This window comes from Euphorbia lathyris, chromosome 1 (genome assembly GCF_963576675.1).
Source record: "Euphorbia lathyris chromosome 1, ddEupLath1.1, whole genome shotgun sequence".
Taxonomy (NCBI): Eukaryota; Viridiplantae; Streptophyta; class Magnoliopsida; order Malpighiales; family Euphorbiaceae; genus Euphorbia; species Euphorbia lathyris.
In genome coordinates, this window is record NC_088910.1 from 87672920 (window position 1) to 87693172 (window position 20253).

The following is a 20253-nucleotide window of genomic DNA, read 5'->3' on the forward strand; positions in this document are numbered from 1 at the left end:
CTGCTTATAGCGTGTTAAGTAGATGTTTCAATCTTTTATATTACATTAATCCTATCTATCTAAGGGGGTGTTTGGTAGCTATTTTCATGCTCCTGTTTATTTTTTCATTTCAAAGGGGAGAGTTTTAAATGTTTGGTTAATGATCTCTTGTTTGCCTTTTACATCTAAAAGCAACCTTTTACAAAAGTAGGAAATCTCCGTTTTTACCGTAGATAAAACAAACGGTTCTAAAGTTCCAAACCCCATTATTCCCCATATTTAAATACACCATCACTGGGAATGGGGATTTAAGGGTCAAGAGGGGATTTGAATGATTTAAGGGTCAAGAGGGGATTTGAATGGAATATATATATAAATTCAGCACACCATCACTAGGAATGGGGATTTAGGGGTCAAGAGGGGATTTGAATGGGATATATATATAAATTGAGCACCCTTCTGTGTATGGTGTTTTAATAAAGTGTGTATATAATTTGAGCACTCTTCCTATGAGTAAATATGTATTTCAAAATCACTAATAGTGTGAGTTTTTGATAACATATGTTACTTTGCTAACGTGACGTGGTACAATAAAATATTTGACTTTTGATGATTTGATATACCTATCACATAAATCACATGAGAACACTTTCTATAAATAAATATGTATATCATCTGTCTAAGCTACTAACTAGTGACAAAAGATGTTGTGTCTCAAAAATAATCACTGCCTGAAGCTAGTTGATGAGTGCAATTAGAGTTTTAGAGCCGGTTTAGTTCAGCTGTTAGCTAATAACGGCTTATAAAGAGACTAAACTATTTAATAATTCCAATATTTGAGGGATTAAAGTGTTAAATAGAATAAACTATATATTATTAAAATACGAGGACTAAACCAAATTTAGAGTTTGAACACCTATTATTTGTCAGAAAACTCTATCAAATTTAGAGTTTTAGAGCCGGTTTGGTTCAACTGCTAGCTAATAATGACTTGTATCAACAATTTATATATATATATATATAAAAGCTAAAATGCTACTGCTTTTATTAAAAAAAAAGCTCAAAGCTCCAAAATATCGCATTTTTTTATGGTTTGGAGTGAAACACTAAACAATGCTCTAAAAATATGAAACAAACATCTTAATTTTATACGGTAAAAATACCAAAATTAATTAAACATCTGGACATTAGAGCAGCCAATGAAATGAATCAACTCAATAAATATAACACTTCGTGCTTCTCTATATACGTACATAATATTGATTAGTCATTCAACTCATCTTGTGCATCCTATTAGCTCCCTCAATTCACCAAATGTAATACTTTGTGCCCCTTAAGTTTATAGAGGCATAAAGTATTATATTTGTTGAGTTGAGTGTGCTAATAGGTTGCACTTTATAGAGACATGAAGTGTTATATTTGTTGAGTCGAGTGTGTTAATAGACTGTCCTTTCTTTAAGTTAAAGGGTCAAACTGGAAAAAAGACAAGTTGAAGGGTGGGAAGGTATTAAGCCTAAAATGAAACAGAGTAGTAAAAAATCATAGATAGGAGTAATTTGGGCGGATGATGATGAGGTATCCAAAAAAAATCAGGAATTGGGACATATTACGTGGCGATTCATAATTCATCGTTTTTGCGTTGAGGAGAAGAGGCCCCATTCTACTACCCGAACTCACCTGCTTCGCTTCAATGGCGATTCTCAACTACATTTCAGTTACTTCAACCGCCACACCCATCTCAAAAGACCCCTCCTCAACATCGCCTGATCCAAGGCTAACTAAAGTGATTTTGCCCAAAAAGAAGCCAGAAAAATGGTCTACAGGGGTTGCACCAGGGGACTATGGAGGTCCACCCACCACCACTAAGCTTCGCAAGTACTGGGGAGGTGAAAAAGAAGACCCTTTAACTTCTTATGGCTTTATTTGGAACAAGGATTTCATGCCCCGCATGAAGAAATTGATTCAGGAACCCTCTACTCAACCCACTCCTGTTAAGGTTCTTTCCTGTATTTTCTTGTTTCATTTTAAACTTGGGATTTCAATTCTTGTATATTATTTGGTACTCTGGGGAATAATAATTTGTGTTTTCAGAACTTCTGACCCCAATTTGTTCTGGTATTGTTGTTAATGTTGTTTCTCAATCTTTCAAGTGGCTAATTAATATCACAATCCTTCAGTTTTGGATAGCTACAACCTTTTTCTGTTTTTTGGGTTCAGTTTTTTTGCCTTTGTTCTTAATTGGTTTATATGAAATCAGTTATTATAGTTTTGAGTATTACGTTGTCAAATGCATTTGCATTTCAATGCCCATTTGGTTCTGGATAAGCCTAATGCAGAGTTCATTTTTTAGCATGAGGTAGAGCAAGACTTAGTTTTCCAACTACTACAGTCCTAAACAGATAACATAAAATGGTGGGATGGGAACACAAATTAATTCTTTATTTTGTTTTACAATTATGTGTTGTTCTTCATTCACTCTTGTTCTGATAGTTAATGCCTTTTTTTGTCTTAACAGGAAGAGCCTTCTGGATTTCTAAGTATAAACAGAGTCATGAGTCTTGATAAGTATGTCAATACTTACATTTATTGCTATAGAATTTGCTTCTCACAAGAATACTCGCTTTTCTATTTCCATTGATGACTTTTTTTTTTTTTAACTCACTCTATTATTATTATGTGCATAATAACAGCTTGGAAGTTGATTTGTCTAAAGAGCTTACTCAAACTTCAAATGTGGTGTTTGAAATACCAGTTGAGCCTGCCACCAAAGTAAGATGGATACTTTTTGAATTCTTCTTGCAGTTTTGCAATTATCTTTTATTTTTTCAATTGAAAATGCAATAATTCTCAGGAAAAGATTGTCACTTCCCCGAAATGGAGATTAGCTCCAACGCGCCGTGAACAGGACAAGTGGGATAGAGCGGCTAAGGCTGCAACTGGGGGTAGTGTAAGTTCCTTGTTTAACCTTTACAAATTGATCTCTGCGAACTGCCATTTGTACTCTTTAATATGTTAAGATTCCTCTGCTTTGACTTTTTCATTTTTTATATAAATGACTTAGGTTGGGATAACTCTTGGGATTTGCTCTCACATTCATTTATTTCGTTGGACATTGTTTTGAAAAATAATCTTCTGTGCTAACTTATTTGCATGTGACCTGTAGGAAGTATTGTTAAGGGAAGTCAGAAAGCCTCGAGGTGATCCCGAAGTATTGGCTGCTCAGTCAAGGGAACAATACCTGAAGGTCTTATACTGTAGCTTCTGGGCCTACAACAGTGTCTTCTCTTGATGCTACTATTACATTATAGTACACATAATCTCTTCTTGGTATACAACACTGAGGTTTTCCCCCTTTTCTTGAGCAGTTGAAGACGAGGTTGAATATTTATACATTGGGCATAGGTGGAGTTGGATTGGTCTCTGCTTATGTCTCATATTCTCCTGAAATAGCAGTTAGGTAAACTATCTACTTGCAGAGTTTGAATGCTTAAGCACATAGATTGATCACCTTATCTATGAAAATACGGTTTAATACAATAGATAAACTATTTCTTAGGAAAGAGAAAACTTTTTTCTATAATTTATTTCTTTTGATATGTGATTTTTATGCTTTTCTTTTATTGGCATGAAAGATAGAAAACGGATATTTTTGCATCTGATTGCAGCTAGTTCTGGTGTAGGTTAGAAATCTAAGAGAAAACATGGGTATATGGATGGGATTTTAGGATGGCATTGAGTAGGAATTTTCTACTTACACAAATCCTGGAAAGACGCATTTTGGGTATATAAACATGAGACAGTAATTTTATTTTCAAAAGTGAACTAGTCTTGTGAAGACAATGATAACATGCTTGGTGACCTGTTAATTTCTTCGTTCTCTTGTAAACAAAAGCCTAACTCACCCCAAAAGGTACCTCAAAGGAGAGGAGGATTGCCCACATATAAGGAGCCATATAGCTTCCTAATTAAGTAATGTAGGATATCTAGCACACCCCTCAAGTCCAGAACCATCTAGAGCGTGGAGCAAATATCCATGGGCCGAACATTGAATCCAAGGCTCTTATATCATGTAAGCAAAGACCTAACTCACCCCAAAAGGTATCTCAAAGGAGGAGATTGCCTCACATATATAAGGACCCATATAGCTCCCTAATTAAGCAATATGGGAGATCTAACACTCTTGATTTATTGAATTATTTAATTTATTACATTTCACAAATTTCTTTGCACTCTAGGGACATGTAATCCATTTTCTAGAATTTTAATCACTTAACTTTATTGAATGGAAGGTTGAAGACTGCATTTAATGACACAAAACTTTGGTTGGTGTATTCTGTGACCCTAATATGAACTAAATTATTCTTTCCATAAATAACCTTCAATCACGATTCTAAATGCAAAATGATACTGAAGAAAATAGTTATCCTAGGTTTTAAGCCTTGCTTGCTATCTTCCTCAATCCTTTAAAAAATTTGCTCGAGGTTTCAGTTGTTGGATTTGCAAAATCTGCTTCTTTTCCTATTGTTAACCTTATATGTGAGAATGGATAGATTATAGGGAGGGGTTAGTTCTTTCAAGCTATTAGATTTTGTTGGGTTGAAAAGATTAATACTAACATTCTCTGCATTGAACTGGAATTTAATTCTTTGCTTGATTTAATGACATCCTCAAACTCAAATGAATGATCAATGTAAAGTTGATCATGGTGATTCAAATTGGCTTTCCTGAATTTGTTTTGGCAAGCTTTCATGAAATTATGAGTTGATGATTTATCATTTCTCAGATATATACAAATAAGAAAGACTGTAAGGAAAGGAAAAAGAAATTAACAATCATTGAGTGCCACATTTCATGTGCATACATTAGACATTCATGTCTGATTTTATTGTTCAGTGTTTAGATCTTACGTGACTGAATGGTTGTTGTAGTCCATAGTGGAAGAAGAGCTCACTGTAGTTAACTGATGCAGCTTTGAATGGTTTTAATTTGCTTGGACAACTTAAATATCAGAATAGGAGCTCTTTATAAGACCTTCAAATCATGTTTTTTCCTGACAGTTTATTAGAACTGAATTGGTTTTCTGTAATATCCCAACTCCAGAAACCACAGTACAAGTCGTTTTATTATGTTACAAGTCACGCATAGTACTTAGCATGTCTGCACAATTAGATATCATTGTGGTTTATGAAGTCCGTCTATCTCTCATGTCACAGAAATTATGAATCCTCTACTGTTTACTGTCGTAACTTCACAACCATGTAAATTGTTCCAGTATGTGTGTAATGCAAATGAAAATGAGACATGTAAATGGCTTATTTACTTTTTTTCATATTTAACCCCATCTATGTTTACCATGATCATGCAGTTTTGGTGCTGGACTGATTGGATCTTTAGTGTATATGCGTATGCTTGGCAGTACTATTGATTCTATGGCAGATGGAGCCAAGGGCCTTATCAAGTATGTATTGACTGTTCTTTACTCTTCGAATATTAGTTACCCTCTTTATTGAAGTCCAAAGTGGAAATAGAATTTCAGTTGCAGCCTTCATTTTGAGCATCTATGATAATTTTAAACATGAATTCACATGGCTACAATCCTCGTTTAAAAACATGGATAAAGGGTTCTTCTTTTTAGCTTAGAGGTGATTTTCCGTGCAGGGGGGCAGTTGGTCAGCCAAGACTTTTAGTTCCTGTTATCTTGGTGATGGTTTACAACCGGTGGAATGGGTAAGTCTTTCCTATATTGAAGTGTTGCCTTTTTTTCTGTTAAAATAGAAGGGAATGACTCCGTCCATGATTTAGCATAGATTGCTTGGAATCGACCATAAATGATGTATGATGTGTGCATACACTATATATATGCCTGAAAGTGGTTGTGTTTTTCAGAATTCTGGTTCCAGAATATGGAATAATGCAGTTACAGTTGATACCAATGTTGGTGGGTTTATTCACGTACAAGATGGCAACTTTAGTTCAAGCTATGGAGGATGTACTTACTGTAGCTGTTGAAAACACCAGTAGTAAATGAAATTTTTCCATTTCATAGTACCATTTTCTGCAGATTCTTTTGACCATGTAATTTGCTGTCATAAATATTATGCATATATAATGTATATTCATAATTTGTAGATGTGAATATTCTTGCAAGTTACGGATAAATTATGTATACGTATATGATGGAAAGCATTTTCATTTAAACATCATCAATTCAATACAGACATGGGACAATCTTCCATAAAAAATGAATGAAGCAATAGTCTTTCCCCACTGAGTCTGAGATAGAGAATGGTCCATTCATAGGAGTGAAGGAGAACACACAAGACGGAAAACCTGATTTTAATACCTTGGTCCCAACACACATTTTATAGATGACAAGCCCCATTTAATAGTCAAATGAATGGTATGTGCTTATAATAGATTATTCTAACGTATGTGGCTATAGTCTTTGAAAGGTTTAAAGAGTGCAAGGCTGAACTAGAAAACAAAATAGGAAGAAATATCCACACTAAGATCAAGATGGAGAATATTCAAGGGTTGAATTTAATGAATGCCTCAAGGAAAATAAAATTCTCACTCCATTTGGGACACCATAGTTGAATGGTGGGAGTAAAAGGATGTACACTGTTGGATCTATTACCAAGTATGATAAGTTATGTAGATTTTAAGTTCTGCAGATTTGTCTATTTCCTTTCGGGAATATGCTTTTGGATATTATTATTTATATTCTTAACTGAGTTCCATCCAAATCCAAGATACTATGAGATATGGACTATAAGGCTCCTATTTTGATCCATTTCAATATTTAGGGTTGTATTGCCGAAATCAAAAGGCAAAACACGGACAAATTAGTCTAACAATTCACTAAAGGCTAATTTATCGGATATGCTACTTCTAGGATATTAGTTCTATTTGAATGGTGAACAAACAATTGTTGTCAATAAAGATGCATTATTTTTACAAAAAGAGTTTCTTCAGAAAAGGTGGTATAGGAAAACAAATTGTTTTAGATGAAAAGTCATATGATATGCAAATCCAAATTCTAAGTGGTTGAATCAATAGAAATCCATCAATCATACGAGCCTAAAATATGCCAGTTCGATTTCTACCCCTTCATGTTAGGTATGAATTTACTTTGAAACATGAACAAGAATTGTATATCTTTGGAAGTAGTAATGAAAGATTATCCAATCACATATTAGGAAACAATGTTTGACATTGATGCTTCTGAGTAGCAAAAAGCATTCAGGCTAAAATTAAATCTATATATGAGAATTGACTTATGAAAAAATTTCTCCACCAAAAGAAATTGTTCCAATATGTTGCAAGTATGTATACAAGCGCAAACTAAATTCTGAGTGTTTAACTTAGAAAAAAAGATTCGAACTGTTCAACATTTTGTAAATTGAGCTAAAAGTGGAATCCTTGAGGCTTTACCTAGTCATAGTTTAGGGATCAGGCATTATATATCTAAAACCAAATGAACAACAATAAATACTTTTAAATACATTAGATGCTGTTTAAAGCTCCAATAATTACAAAGCCTCATAAAGTTTGTAGACTTTTATTCATATAATGATATTATATTACAGCAATAGTAGAGGAACCAACAAGACTACACCTTATCCAGTGTTTTGCATACCTGCAGCAATTCCCTTCATGGTCAATATAACAGTGTCTTCAAGACCCGGAGCATACTCACTTGTAGGATTGAGCTTCACTAGCTCTGCTGCTGGTTTCCTTGATTCGAGGTATTCTTTCGACAAGTGAGGCCTCACTGTCACATGGTAGTCCGGATCACGAATTTGTTTCAGAGTGTAAGCTTGGCAGACATTAAGGGTTGTGATGTAAGCATCTCGAAGTCGAAGCCTTTGCTTCAAGTAGGGGTCTCCTTCAAGAAGGTCCTTATGCCCAGCAATCTGCAAGTAAAATTAGACATTATTGAAAAAACAAATTTGGTCAAGAAACTAAGTTTTCCATGTAAAGACTTGTTCAAAAAGGGATTCATTTCAAAGCTACTCGAAATCAAAGACTCTTGTAATCTTAGTATATCCTAGCTGAAGTACCTGTAGGAGAAGGTGCTTGGTTTCTTCATAGTTCTGCCTTAAATGCTCCCCGAACGGCCTTAATTCTTCCGTTACTAGGAGCTTGTCATACAAAGCAGCTATTCCGGGGTCACCCTTGGCAAACACCATCTCAACTAAATCAATTGTGACCCTGAAAAAAGGCCACTTATTGTACATGTCCTGGAGCATGTGAAGGTTTTTTATATCCTTCTCAATAACATGCTTAAATGCTGCCCCAAAGCCGAGCCATACGGGAAGGTGAAACCTTGTCTGGGTCCATGCGAAGATCCAAGGAATCGCACGGAGTGATTCGATGCCACCACTCGGCTTCCTCTTAGATGGTCGACTTCCAATGTTCATTCGACCATACTCCAATTCCGGTGTAGCCTGCAGTATTTCATCCCAAACAAAAGATGTGAACCAAACAATTAAGACTTAAAAGCAGGGCATTATTACAGAGGGCAAACAAGGGGGAAAATATCAGCATTGAAAAATGTTAAGATACGGAATGCTTGAAATAAGGCCGTGGTATTAGCATTATTTCTGTCTTCACAATAAGCATACAAGATTGGTAAATAGCTTCTTAGACTTGTATTACCATATTGATATTAAACGGTAATGTTGAATAAATGGGTAACAGTTGCATAGAATGTACTTACACAGCGGAAGTATTCAACGAAACGGGGTTCTTGAAAGACTATAGAACGATATTCCTTGGTGGCTATAATTGCCATTTCATCCATGAGTTTACGCCATTCTGGATTTGGTGAGACTGGGGGATGCATTCCATGCTCAAGTGTGGCTGCTGTAAAACGCTGGAGAGTTCTGAAGCATAAATGCTCTTCTCCAAAAGACTGTTCAATAACTTCACCTTGAACTGTCACACGAAGTGATCCATGGATAGTATCAGGCGGTTGAGACAAGATGGCAAGATGAGTAGGTCCTCCTCCTCTCCCCACTGTCCCACCTCGGCCATGGAACATGGTTAGCTTCACCCCGTATTGCTTTGCCACCTTCACAAGCTCTTCTTGAGTCTTATATAGCTGCCAGGCAGCAGAGAAACGGCCGGCATCCTTTCCTGAATCTGAATACCCTATCATGACTTCTTGTTTCCCATCGATCCGATTTTTGTACCAATCAATTGAGAAAAGACGAGCCACAGAAGCAGGGGCAGTTTCAAGATCAGCAAGCTTTTCAAATAATGGAACAACCCTCAGTGGTTGCCTAATCCGGCATTCGCGCTGCAAGAGCTCCACAGCAAGAACATCAGAAGGTGCTGTGGCCATTGAAATTATATAGGCACCAAAATTGTCGGGAGGAAGTTCTGCAATGACATGGAACGTGTCCAGCACATCAGCAATTTCATCAGTTTTGGGAAGATCAGGGCCAAAAAGTGGACGCTTGCCGCTGAGCTCAGACAAGAGCCATTCCTGCCTGTGCTCTTCTGACCATTCTCTATAAGATCCGATCTCCAAATGCTTTGTAATGGCATCAAGAACATCAGTATGCCTTTCAGATTCCTGTCGAATATCAAGTCTTACTAGTGAAAGCCCAAAAGTCGAAACTTGTCGTAGGAAATCAAGAAGGCTTCCATCTGCAATTGGACGATCACCACTAGCACAGAGCGATCTGTAACAAAGTTCAAGAGGCTCCAAGAACTACAAGAAGACCATAACATTCTGTGAGTAAAAGAAGCCCACTAGCTTGTGCACAGCTGAAATTCCTAAACTGGCAAGGTGCTACAATTAATTGCAAATTGAAGGCCTGAAGTAGCCTTTCATGTTAAAATGCTAAATATGAGATTTCCCTCCAAGATGCTGCTTAAGTTGGAACAAATTACTTTTGTATGAGAATGGAAGCGGCCCCATCATATTAAAACAAGCACATTGAAAATTGTCAAACAACATCTATTAAATCTTTTTTCCTGAGGTATAAATACGGTTTGGCAGACAAGAATGATCTAGTATCGCCATAATACCAATGAAAAATGTAAATGTATGACACCCAGGCATCCGTAATTACTAGTACATTTTTCTATTTCTTTAATCAACAACCAAAAGGTAATTATAATAAACTGAAGTTCAGGGTGTCATTTGGTTCACATAAATAGAAAGTTTCCTAGAAATTTTGATCAACCGTATTCAAAGGAAAAATAATACTTGTAAAAAAGTTGGACTTCAATTTACGTCTCCACTCCTTTGATGATAAGGAAACAGCTTATAAAAGATTGGCTAATAAGTTCAACTTCACAAATTGAGGCTTTGTTGTCGTTGTTAATTTGATGCTAATTTCTATATTCATTGACAGTTGAAAATCATGTGTGTAACTTTTGAGTTTCTCTTTTTCAAGTGAAATTCTGCGTTGTATGAATTGAACCATTAAATTTTCAAGAGTTTGGTATACCAAGAAATAAATAATGGAATGCCAAAGAAACAATTATGTAAATCGATTATGTTGTTTAATTATTCAATATAAGATATTTTTCAATTAAATTCCCTATATAGAATTTACTTTTTTACTTTTAATATATAATATGTCAGTTTTAGTTGCAGCATGCTTGTCATCAGAATAAAATATAAAATATGAAATATAAAATAAACTAAAAAGAGGAGAGACCTGCTCAACATTAGTAAAAGTTGCTTCCTCAGGAATCTCAGAAATCCCATTCGATAATAATTGACGAGAGCGTTCACGGGTATTATAAAGTTTGTCCCTCACATCACCCAGAATAACTCGATAAGGCTCGCTTGGAGGGATCTTTTTCCAAAATTCTGCATAAAATTGTGACTAACATATCAAAATAAATATATAAATAAGTTATCAAATAAAATAACCACAATAATACTGTCATTTAGTTGAATTGAAACAAAACATATTGAAGGAAATGGTTCCTAAATCATCCAATAAAAAACAGCAATAATCATTCAAAACACAAGTGAAATTTTGGCACATTATAATAAGAGGAATTGTTTGACTGAAATAAACTTGATTTATAATGGCTTTTAAAAACACTTTCACAAACCTCTACTCCAAGCAAAACATTGAAATCAATGTTACATACCTATGTAGTGTTTTGCATCTTTCCTTGAAGATCTATGAAGCTCATCTGCACGAACACGAAGTTCTTCATTACATCTCCACATGGATAACTGCACATGAAATTTTAAGAGATAGGTGAAGAAGCAAAGAATTCAATGATTATAATCTAAGAACTCCTCAAATGATTTTTGTCCTTTCCCTTATACCTCAAACATGAGATCCTCTATTTGAGAGAAATACACGTTCGCAGCCATCATTCTAGCAAGCAAGCATACGTCCCTTGTAACTTCAGCAGTTACTCGAGGATTTCCTGCAAAAATCATTAGACAGGTTTATAAAACAAAGAGTACCATCAGAAAATATGACATTCAGAAAGAGAGGGAAGGTGGATATTTATAGATAAGAACACACATTCAACAAAGTCTAAAAAATCTTTTAGAAATAATAAAACAAAAAAGTAGTAGATGTTTATGGATAACTCGCATGTTCAACAATATCTAGAATTGTTGATGAGCAACTAATCAAGCATGAAACTAGCCCAGCTTACTAGTCAATAATCAACCTCTAGGATCCATTTACAGAAAGCCCTATTTACCATGAAATTCTCACAGATGAACAAACCTTAAATCAGAATGATAGCAAGATAATGTTTTGTGCAGTTACAACAAGTAATTATCTTTCACATCAACCTCTTTTAAAATCTTCTATCATCATCTAGGTGCCTTAATATTTGTTAAACTATTTTTAAAAGCAAATGAATAATATTGGCATCTGAATTTGCAACCATGAATTGATATGCTTAGCAAACAACTAGTTCATGTAAAGAGGATACGCACCATCACGATCCCCACCCATCCAAGAAGAGAACTGAATTAGAGGGGCATTATAAGGAACACGTTCATTTATCCCAATATTTTTCAAAGCTGTGTCAACACGGCGCAAAAACTTTGGCACACCCTTCCATATTGTCTCATGGAAGTAGCTCATTCCAGCCCTCATTTCATCTTGTGGGGTTGGAGGAGTCCTTCGGATCTCATCTGTTCGGAATGCAGCTTGGATCTGCATAAAAAGAAAGGCACATAACTTGCAAAATTTTATAAAGACAATGTTGAACAAATTATGGGAATCCTCTCCAACTGATTCCACTGCAGACTACTAAAAACTTAAAAACATGGAAAAGATTTTCAAAACTGCTATCTCAATGATAGCATTCCTAAATACTCAGAATGTGCATCCTGATTGAGCCTTCTGGCTTTGAGGATATATTAGGATCAATTCCTGGCATGATTAAGAGTCAAAAGCTGTTTGATCTGCCATTCCATTTCTTTCTGGAATGGGCAGACAAACAGAAAATTCTGACACCAACATGGACTAATACTTGGCAATACATTTGAAATGGCCTAAACCTATAAAGGTGGCAAAATACAGAGTTCTGAAGAGGCACATAGATTATAGCATTTGTATTTAAATTTGTTTAGAGTGCATAAAATGAAATGCTATCCGGTTTTCTTAGACTCAATTTCCTTTTTTCTAATCCATAGGAAAAATCATTTGTTTGACATCTTTCTGAATTTTTGCATCAGGAGACTCCAACGAATCTGTCTCAAAGTGGTTTGAGGGATGTTGATCCAAAAAGCAGCATTGCTAATTCAATAACTTCCATTACTTGCATCTAATCTAAGGCACAATCATTAAATATGAAGGCATTATAAATCTACCAGTCTGAAGAAATAGATTAACAATGAAAAACAAAATACACCAGCATATATCTTCACTGCACCCCTACATGTATCTTTCAAAGCTTCTTCAAGGAAAACATAATGTGGATTTACGTACCTCCCTTTGTAAGGCTTCATCAAGTTCCTGCTTATCATCTGGAGTAATGTCCTTCGCATACAACTGAGTCAAACAGTCCCGAATCCTGAAAAGATGGAAAGAACAGGGTATCACCAGGTATCCAAATAAAAGATCCTCTCACTGACATGGCATCCATAGCTAAAACAAGTGGCAGGTATAGCCTATCTGCTGCAGCAAAAGACATTTTCTTGTTCCATGGTGGAGTGATTTGAGAAGAATTCCATTAACAAATTGCCAAATATAGAGTATAGCTTTTACAACTGACCCACTTGGAGAGTGATACTCAAATTTGGAACACAAACCTTCCATGTTTTTGAAGTAATGATCTACGAATAGATTGAGTAGGATGAGCAGTTAAGACTAAATCAACAGTCTGGTTCTTCAAAGCATCAAAAACTTCTTCTGGGGACTTCTTTAGTTGCACCACAAGCCTCTTGAGAGTCTCTTCAATGTCTGATTCAGTTGTTGCTGAATTCTCATCAACAAAATCACCCTTCTTTAGTTTAATCCTTCGTCTGTAAGCAATTTGAACCTCCTCTGCCAAGTTGGCCAAGTTAAGCATGTGAGAAAAGGATTTTGTAATAACAATTGAATCCCCAGGATCCAAACTGGTAAGTACTTTCCCAAGTTCCTCCAACTTTTGAGGGTCACGCTTCCCTTCATACTCAGCTGACAGTTCATAACAGTCTTGAACCTACACCATGAAAGTGAAAAATCACAAAATTCCGTCGAATTAGACTGTAGCAGATAATAAACAACTTAATTATGCATATTGCATTAAGGTAATTAATTTAAACCATCTAAATTAGTTAAGCATGAAACAAAAAATCCAAATGCAGAAAACAGAAAAGCTTAATTGAAGTAGAAATCAAATAGAAAGTGATAAAAGTGGAGCATTGGTTAAATAAAAGGGAGGCATACCGTTTCTCGAATATCCTCTCCATGTAAATCCTGCAAAATATCAAGAAATCGATCGAGCAAAAGAGCATCATACTCAACTAACTTGTCATCCTCAGAAACTTTACGAGGAGCCAATAGCCTCAATTGAGCATCAATGGATGCCATCTTCTCCAAATTTTTGGCAGCCATTTCTTCTATATTTATGTAGGGTACGGTTGAAGTAATAATAGAAAAGGCGAGTGAGGAAGAAACCTGAATAAAGCGGGAATTGAATGAAGAGAGAAGAGAAACTCGTGATAAGAAAAGCAAGACTAGTGTTGAAGATGGCGTAGATAGAGACAAGTGTGTCTAGAAGATTTGGTTGTATTTATACAAGTGTTTGTTTGGCCTTTGAACACGGGTAAGAGTTGATTAGTTTGCAAGTCACGAGACACCACCCTCTACTTCATGCTAAAGGTCTCCTCTTTAGCTCAAAGTATCCGCTTTTACCTTCTACAATCCAATTTGATTCACGTCCAACTACAATCACTGTTAGGGGGGTTTGGTTGCTCATTTTCAGGTTCTTTTTGTCTTTTCACTTCAAAAAGTAGAGTTTTAGGTGTTTGGTTAGTGAACTACTGTTTGCCTTTTATACTCGAAAAGCAGCCTTTTACAAAAGCAGAGAATCTCTGCTTCGAAAAGCAGCTTTTTCCAACAGCAAACAACAACAAACATCAGGTAGAACAAATGGGCCCTTAATCTCCATTGCGGTATTGTTGAACTGTTATTTCCTTATTTTACGGATTTACGGATTTAGATTTTATGGGTGATTGATGTAATTTAGAAATTAAATTTTCCTTATGTAAAGGTAGAGTATCTACTTATCATGGTATCGGGATCCTAGGTTGGGTTTAGAACAAAAGTTTTCTCTAACAATGATCGACGGATGGGAGAGCGAACCGCGTATGGACGAAGTGGAGAAGACGGTTTTGATATGTTCTCATTGTAACAACATAGTTCACGACATTACTACGTGTGTTAATTTGCATGGTACACCAATTTGGTATTCGGAGAAATAAAGTACTAAAGGAAAGGGTAAGTCTAAGTCTTCTCCATAAGAAGATTCCTTATAAAATTCTTTTTGGTTGTCCCCCGAGCTTCAATGATTTATGTGTAGTTGGTTGTTTGGTTTTTTTTATCATAATTAGCGAGCTAAATTAGACAAATTTACTAGTCGAAGTCATAAATATGTTTTTGTCCAATATCCTTTTGGTGAGAAAGGATGGAGTTTATTTGATCTAGAAAAAAAAGAAGAAATTTCTTCTATTTAAGGATGTGAAGTTCGACGAAGAGGTGTATATGAAGCTTCCACCTGGCTTTTCATTCTGATGATTCCACTTTAGTGTGTCGTTTGCATAAATTGTTGTATGGTCTGCCCTAGTCACCACATTGTTGGTTTGCCAAACTTGTGATTGCATTGGAGGAGTATGGTTTTCTTCAATCCTACTCTGAATATTCTCTCTTTACTTACACTTGAGGACTTGTGAAGACTAATATTCTTGTGTATGTTGATGATTAGATCATTTTTAGAAATGATTCCACTACTGTATTCAATTTTGAAGCATGTTTGAACAAATGCTTCCATATGAAGGATCTTGGTGTACTTAAATATTTTCTTGGTATTGAGGTGGCTAGAAGTGCTTTGGGACTATTTCTATGTCAAAGAAAATATGCACTTGATATCATCTCTGAGACTGGTTTGTTGGGATCAAAGTCGACATCTTTCTGATGGAACAAATCATCAATTATCTTGTGGTTTTGGTCCTCTTCTTAAGGATTTTGACCCATTGGGACATTTCATTGGGCATTTGATTTATTTGGCGATTACGCGCCCAAACTTAGCTTATTCAGTTCATGTGTTGTCCTAATTCATGCAATCTCCTCGACAAGAACACTAGGATGTGACATTACATATGGTTTGTTATTTAAAGTAGTCACCAGAATAAGGCATTCTTTTATGCTCCGACAGGGAGTTGATGCTGACTGGATGGTGCGACTCTGGTTGGACAACTTCTCCTCTTACCTGGCGCTTTCTAATGGGCTAGTTTGTGTTTTTGTAACATTCACCAATTTCATGGAAAACTAAGAAGCAACACATTATAGCTCGTTCCTCAACTAAGGCCGAATATTATTTTATGGCTTCCATTACTTGTGAACTACAATGGTTGAAAGGTCATCTTTTGAGTTTGGGAATACAACATCCCAAGGTAATTCCGCTTTATTGTGAAAGTTAATCTACTTTGCATATCACCCAGAATCCATTTTTTATGATCGCACGAAACATATTAAAGTTGATTATCATTTTGTGCGTGATTCAATATAGGATGGTATTATTGAGCCATCCTACATCCCGATGGCAGCCCAATTGGATGGTATTTTTACCAAAGATTTGGGAAAGAAACAATTTGATTATCTTCTTGACAAGTTGGGCTGTTTAGACTTACATGGTCCAACTTGATGGGAGTGTTGAGATAGTGTTGGGTTGTTATTTCCTTATTTTACAGATTAGGAATTTATGGGTGATTGATGTAATTTATTTTCTTATTTACGAATTGGGAATTTATGGGTTATTGATGTGATTTATAGGTGATTGATGTAATTTAAGAGAAGGTTAATTATAAATAACTGTCATGTGGTTTGGCCGATTTGCATACCGGTACATGTGATATTTTTTTTTTTGCAAACGCAATTCTGTGGTTTGCAAAATTTTACATTTGAATTCACTTTGTCAGAATTTGGTCGATAACGATCTCGAAATGAAAATTTTCAAGAGTTAAATGATATTTTAAGCAACTTTAATTCTTCAACATTTTTGGTTTGAGGTCATTTAGGTGTTTTTTTATGAGAGAGAAAAATAATGTTTAGAGAGAGAAAACTCCAAAAATGATGATTTTGAAAAATAAAAAATATGGTTCGGTGGTAATATGATACTAAACAACTTTAATTCTGATAAAAAAAATTCATTTTGAGATCGTTATCAGCCAAATTTGACAAAGTATAAAAACATGTAAAATTTTGCAACCACATGGTTGTGTTTGCAAAACAAAATATCACATGTACCGGTTTGCAAATTGGCCAAATCACATGGTAGTTATTTGTACTTAACCCTTTAAGAAATTAGGTTTTCCTTATTTCCTACCTTTTATTGTTTCCCTCTTGTATATATATACTCATTTGTTTCATTAAAAAGGTACAAAGAATATCTATACTTATCAATATCCTTCTCCATTTTTCATAAATATAACCTAATAATTACAAAACTAATCAATTATTTGATAATATAGAAAATGTTATTTCCATTTACCAGCTGAATTTGGTCAATCAACGTTAGGTTTAGGTTTATTAGAATTTCATTTTAGGTCGATTTTGATCTCTTAATTAAGATTCTAATAAGTTTGGCCAAATCCATTTGATCAATCACTGACCAAGTGAACACCATTGTATTTCCAATATTATCAACTATTTGAACTTGTTCTCTAGCCAAACCAAATGATGAACTCATATGTTCCTTCACGACACTTCTTGTCATACTCGAGGAGGATTCTCTTCCACCAAATGCAGTTTGTTCAGTCACCATTATATTAGATTTCTAGGGTGGAGAAATGAAGCTATAAATTTCTCCATCCTAAGATTCTAATGTAATGATGACCGACCAAATTCCATTTTGCTATTCACTGACCAATTAAAATATTATTAGGAGTTAATATCATATTCCAACTATATTCTTTCATATTGAATGAATAGAAAAATTAATTCCATTCTGATCAGGACCATGCATCCCCTATATAAAGGCGTTTGAGCTTTCAAGGTACACTTACATGATCTTTATTATTCTACTTGAAAGTTCTAGCACTAAATCTCTAAAAGAAAGTCAACTAACTTAAACATCAAAGCTTCATGGCTAGGCAAGTGGTGATTTTCTTATTTTGCAAGTTTGGATCGAAAATAAGATATGAAAGACATCAGTTTACGATGAGATACCTTATTTTATCATTGGTGCGATGAAGTGGACCTGGGATATCAACTATGAGGTCATCAAATTTTGAATCAACATCGATGACTAGAATCACTATTGCGAATGGTGTAAATACCGCACCTCCTCCTACCAATGACGTTGTCACATCTGTGACCTAAATTTCTAGTCTTTATACTCAACTATTAGACTACAATATATCTTTTAAATTATTAATTTAATTAATTAACTATTGTAAATATATAAATGTTAATTAAAATTATAGGAGAAGTTTTAAGCAAAGTTATGAAATATGAGGATCATAACTGATATTTTACTAATATTAACACAAGATATCTATTTTCTTCTAGACTTTCACGTTTGTTTCAGATGTCTTTCACATTTTCTTCTCATGTTTGCATCTAAAAAACAATATGTTTTAGGATACCTTAAATAATGAAATCTTCATTTATTCGTTTTGATTATATGTATAATTATGAAGTATTAAAAGACATTTATACTTTTATCTCACAAACTAATAGATAAAAGATCCATAGAATATCATCAGTACATAACAGTTCATACAAGATGAAGTGAAACAAAACTTTATATAGTTCTAAATTATCTTAAAATTAGCCCAAATCAATGTATTATATGATACAACTAGTATAATGTTGTTGAAACTTACATGTAATAATGTTTACAATTCTTGAATAGACATGTGATCTCAAAAGTTGCAGAGACTTACATGTAATAATGTTTACAATTCGAAACTAAGGCTTTGTTGTTGTTGTTGTTGAATATGAAAGAGTTCGTATACATTGAAGATTTAGCATGAGATCCTAGATGGATAATCAATCTAAGTGACACTGGTAGATCTCATAGGTGATAGTAGGTGTAAGTAATCCTCAAACTTAAATAACAATCCTTATGATATTGGCTTATGAACTGTAGTGCTTTGACATTGTTTGTTATACACTTGAGAAAGTTGTACTTCAGGCACTATTGGGTATTACATGAAGTAATCGCAAAATAATTGAATGATGGATTAAACATTTAACACCCTTGGATGATGATTGATATATCCCAAACCACTTGTGGTATACTTGCTCTAATTCTTGTAGGGTAAATTTCATCAATGGTGTACAACCTTTGCCTCATTTCACACTTTGGTGTACAACCTTCAATTTGTCTCACTAATATATACGACCTTATAGGTGACCTCCCACTTTAGTGTACAGCCGGTAAAAACGACCGGTCAATGCCTAGTCAACGCGCCACGTCATCATTTTTCATTCAACTCATTTAAAAAGGTGGGACCCACTCCTTTGTAATTACTAAAAAAAACCTTTATCCTTTTATAATTACTAAAATACCCCCCTATCTTCTTCTTTCTTTGCAACTCCCCTCCACCATTCCCTCTCTCCCTCTAAGTTCGCTGACTGCAACACATTATTGAGTTTAAATATAAATTAGCTCACCACCATGATCTATCACCATCTTCTCTTCTCAATTATATATCTAATCGCCACTCATTTCTTGAGCAAGATAAAAAATCTCCCACCGTCTCCCTTCCCGTCTCTTCCAATCATAGGCCATCTCCACCTCCTCAACAAACCTCTCCACCGATCACTTTCCCTTCTATCCTTTTACACATCAGATTTCGTCGTGTTCTTTTCGTCTCTTCTCCATCCATCGCCCCACCAAAAACGACATTATTTTCTGCAAACCGTCCTCGACATCTTTACGGCGCCATCTATGCAAAATATCCTCCCTCGACATCTATCATCAGCTTCACAGTCGTACAAAAAGATAGAATCAATCAATTCAAGAATAAACATAAACAACCATGAATTATTGAATGTTAAGTTTTCAATTCAACATAAATTAGGAAAAATCAATGAAAATCTAATATGTGGCTGTGGCTGGGACGCTCAGTGGCTGGACACTGGAGAAAGGAGATTAAATAGTCCAGCCGTGGAGGTTGGCAGGTGGTCACCATTGTCGGCATTGAGGCTGGCTGGGGTGAAGTCGCAAGAAGAACAAAAAGGGGAAGTTTGAGTTTGGGAATTTGGAGAGAAGAGAGTGATGGAATATATTATTGTATTAATAATGTATTTTAGTCTTATATTTTAACTCTTTTTTTTGTTCACTAAATGAAACGCACCGTTTCATTAAAGCAATGGCAAAAAAATAAATAAGAAAAACATATGTTTCAAAAGACCATCAGCAGCTTCTTCTTCAACCTTCGACCATACACGGAAAAGGGGCTAGGTTTCCGGTGAGCTGAAACTTCCCTATGTAATTTTTTTAAATTCTCGCGGCCAGCCGGGGCTCTAGTCCCTGCTAGATCCTCCCTGGTTCCGCCACTGCTCCCACCATCTCCAACCACTCTCTACAATACACAGCTCCGAATCTCAAGTT

General features: G+C 35.2%; 2 protein-coding genes across 3 annotated transcripts; one reads left to right on the plus strand and one right to left on the minus strand.

Annotated features, from left to right (window-relative positions):
• The first annotated feature begins 1553 nt into the window (after positions 1 to 1553).
• Positions 1554 to 6182, plus strand: LOC136205452 (protein CONSERVED ONLY IN THE GREEN LINEAGE 160, chloroplastic). Of its 2 annotated transcripts, none has more exons than XM_065996057.1 (9): positions 1554 to 1969; positions 2495 to 2544; positions 2670 to 2748; positions 2831 to 2926; positions 3143 to 3223; positions 3345 to 3436; positions 5345 to 5437; positions 5638 to 5706; positions 5866 to 6182. In XM_065996057.1, the coding sequence occupies exons 1-9, from the start codon at positions 1670 to 1672 to the stop codon at positions 6005 to 6007; spliced, it is 1002 nt and encodes a 333-aa protein (XP_065852129.1). In that variant the 5' UTR covers positions 1554 to 1669; the 3' UTR covers positions 6008 to 6182. The 2 variants fall into 2 exon arrangements, with proteins under 2 accessions (XP_065852129.1, XP_065852121.1); XM_065996049.1 differs by having other exon boundaries at positions 1556 to 1975.
• Positions 6183 to 7459: 1277 nt separating this feature from the next.
• On the minus strand, positions 7460 to 14245 carry LOC136205462 (phosphoenolpyruvate carboxylase-like). The gene is made up of 10 exons (XM_065996069.1): positions 13860 to 14245; positions 13241 to 13632; positions 12918 to 13002; positions 11918 to 12140; positions 11288 to 11391; positions 11104 to 11191; positions 10659 to 10813; positions 8702 to 9700; positions 8043 to 8429; positions 7460 to 7895 (listed from the first exon to the last, which is right to left on the minus strand). The coding sequence occupies exons 1-10, from the start codon at positions 14025 to 14027 to the stop codon at positions 7599 to 7601; spliced, it is 2898 nt and encodes a 965-aa protein (XP_065852141.1). The 5' UTR covers positions 14028 to 14245; the 3' UTR covers positions 7460 to 7598.
• Positions 14246 to 20253: the final 6008 nt, after the last annotated feature.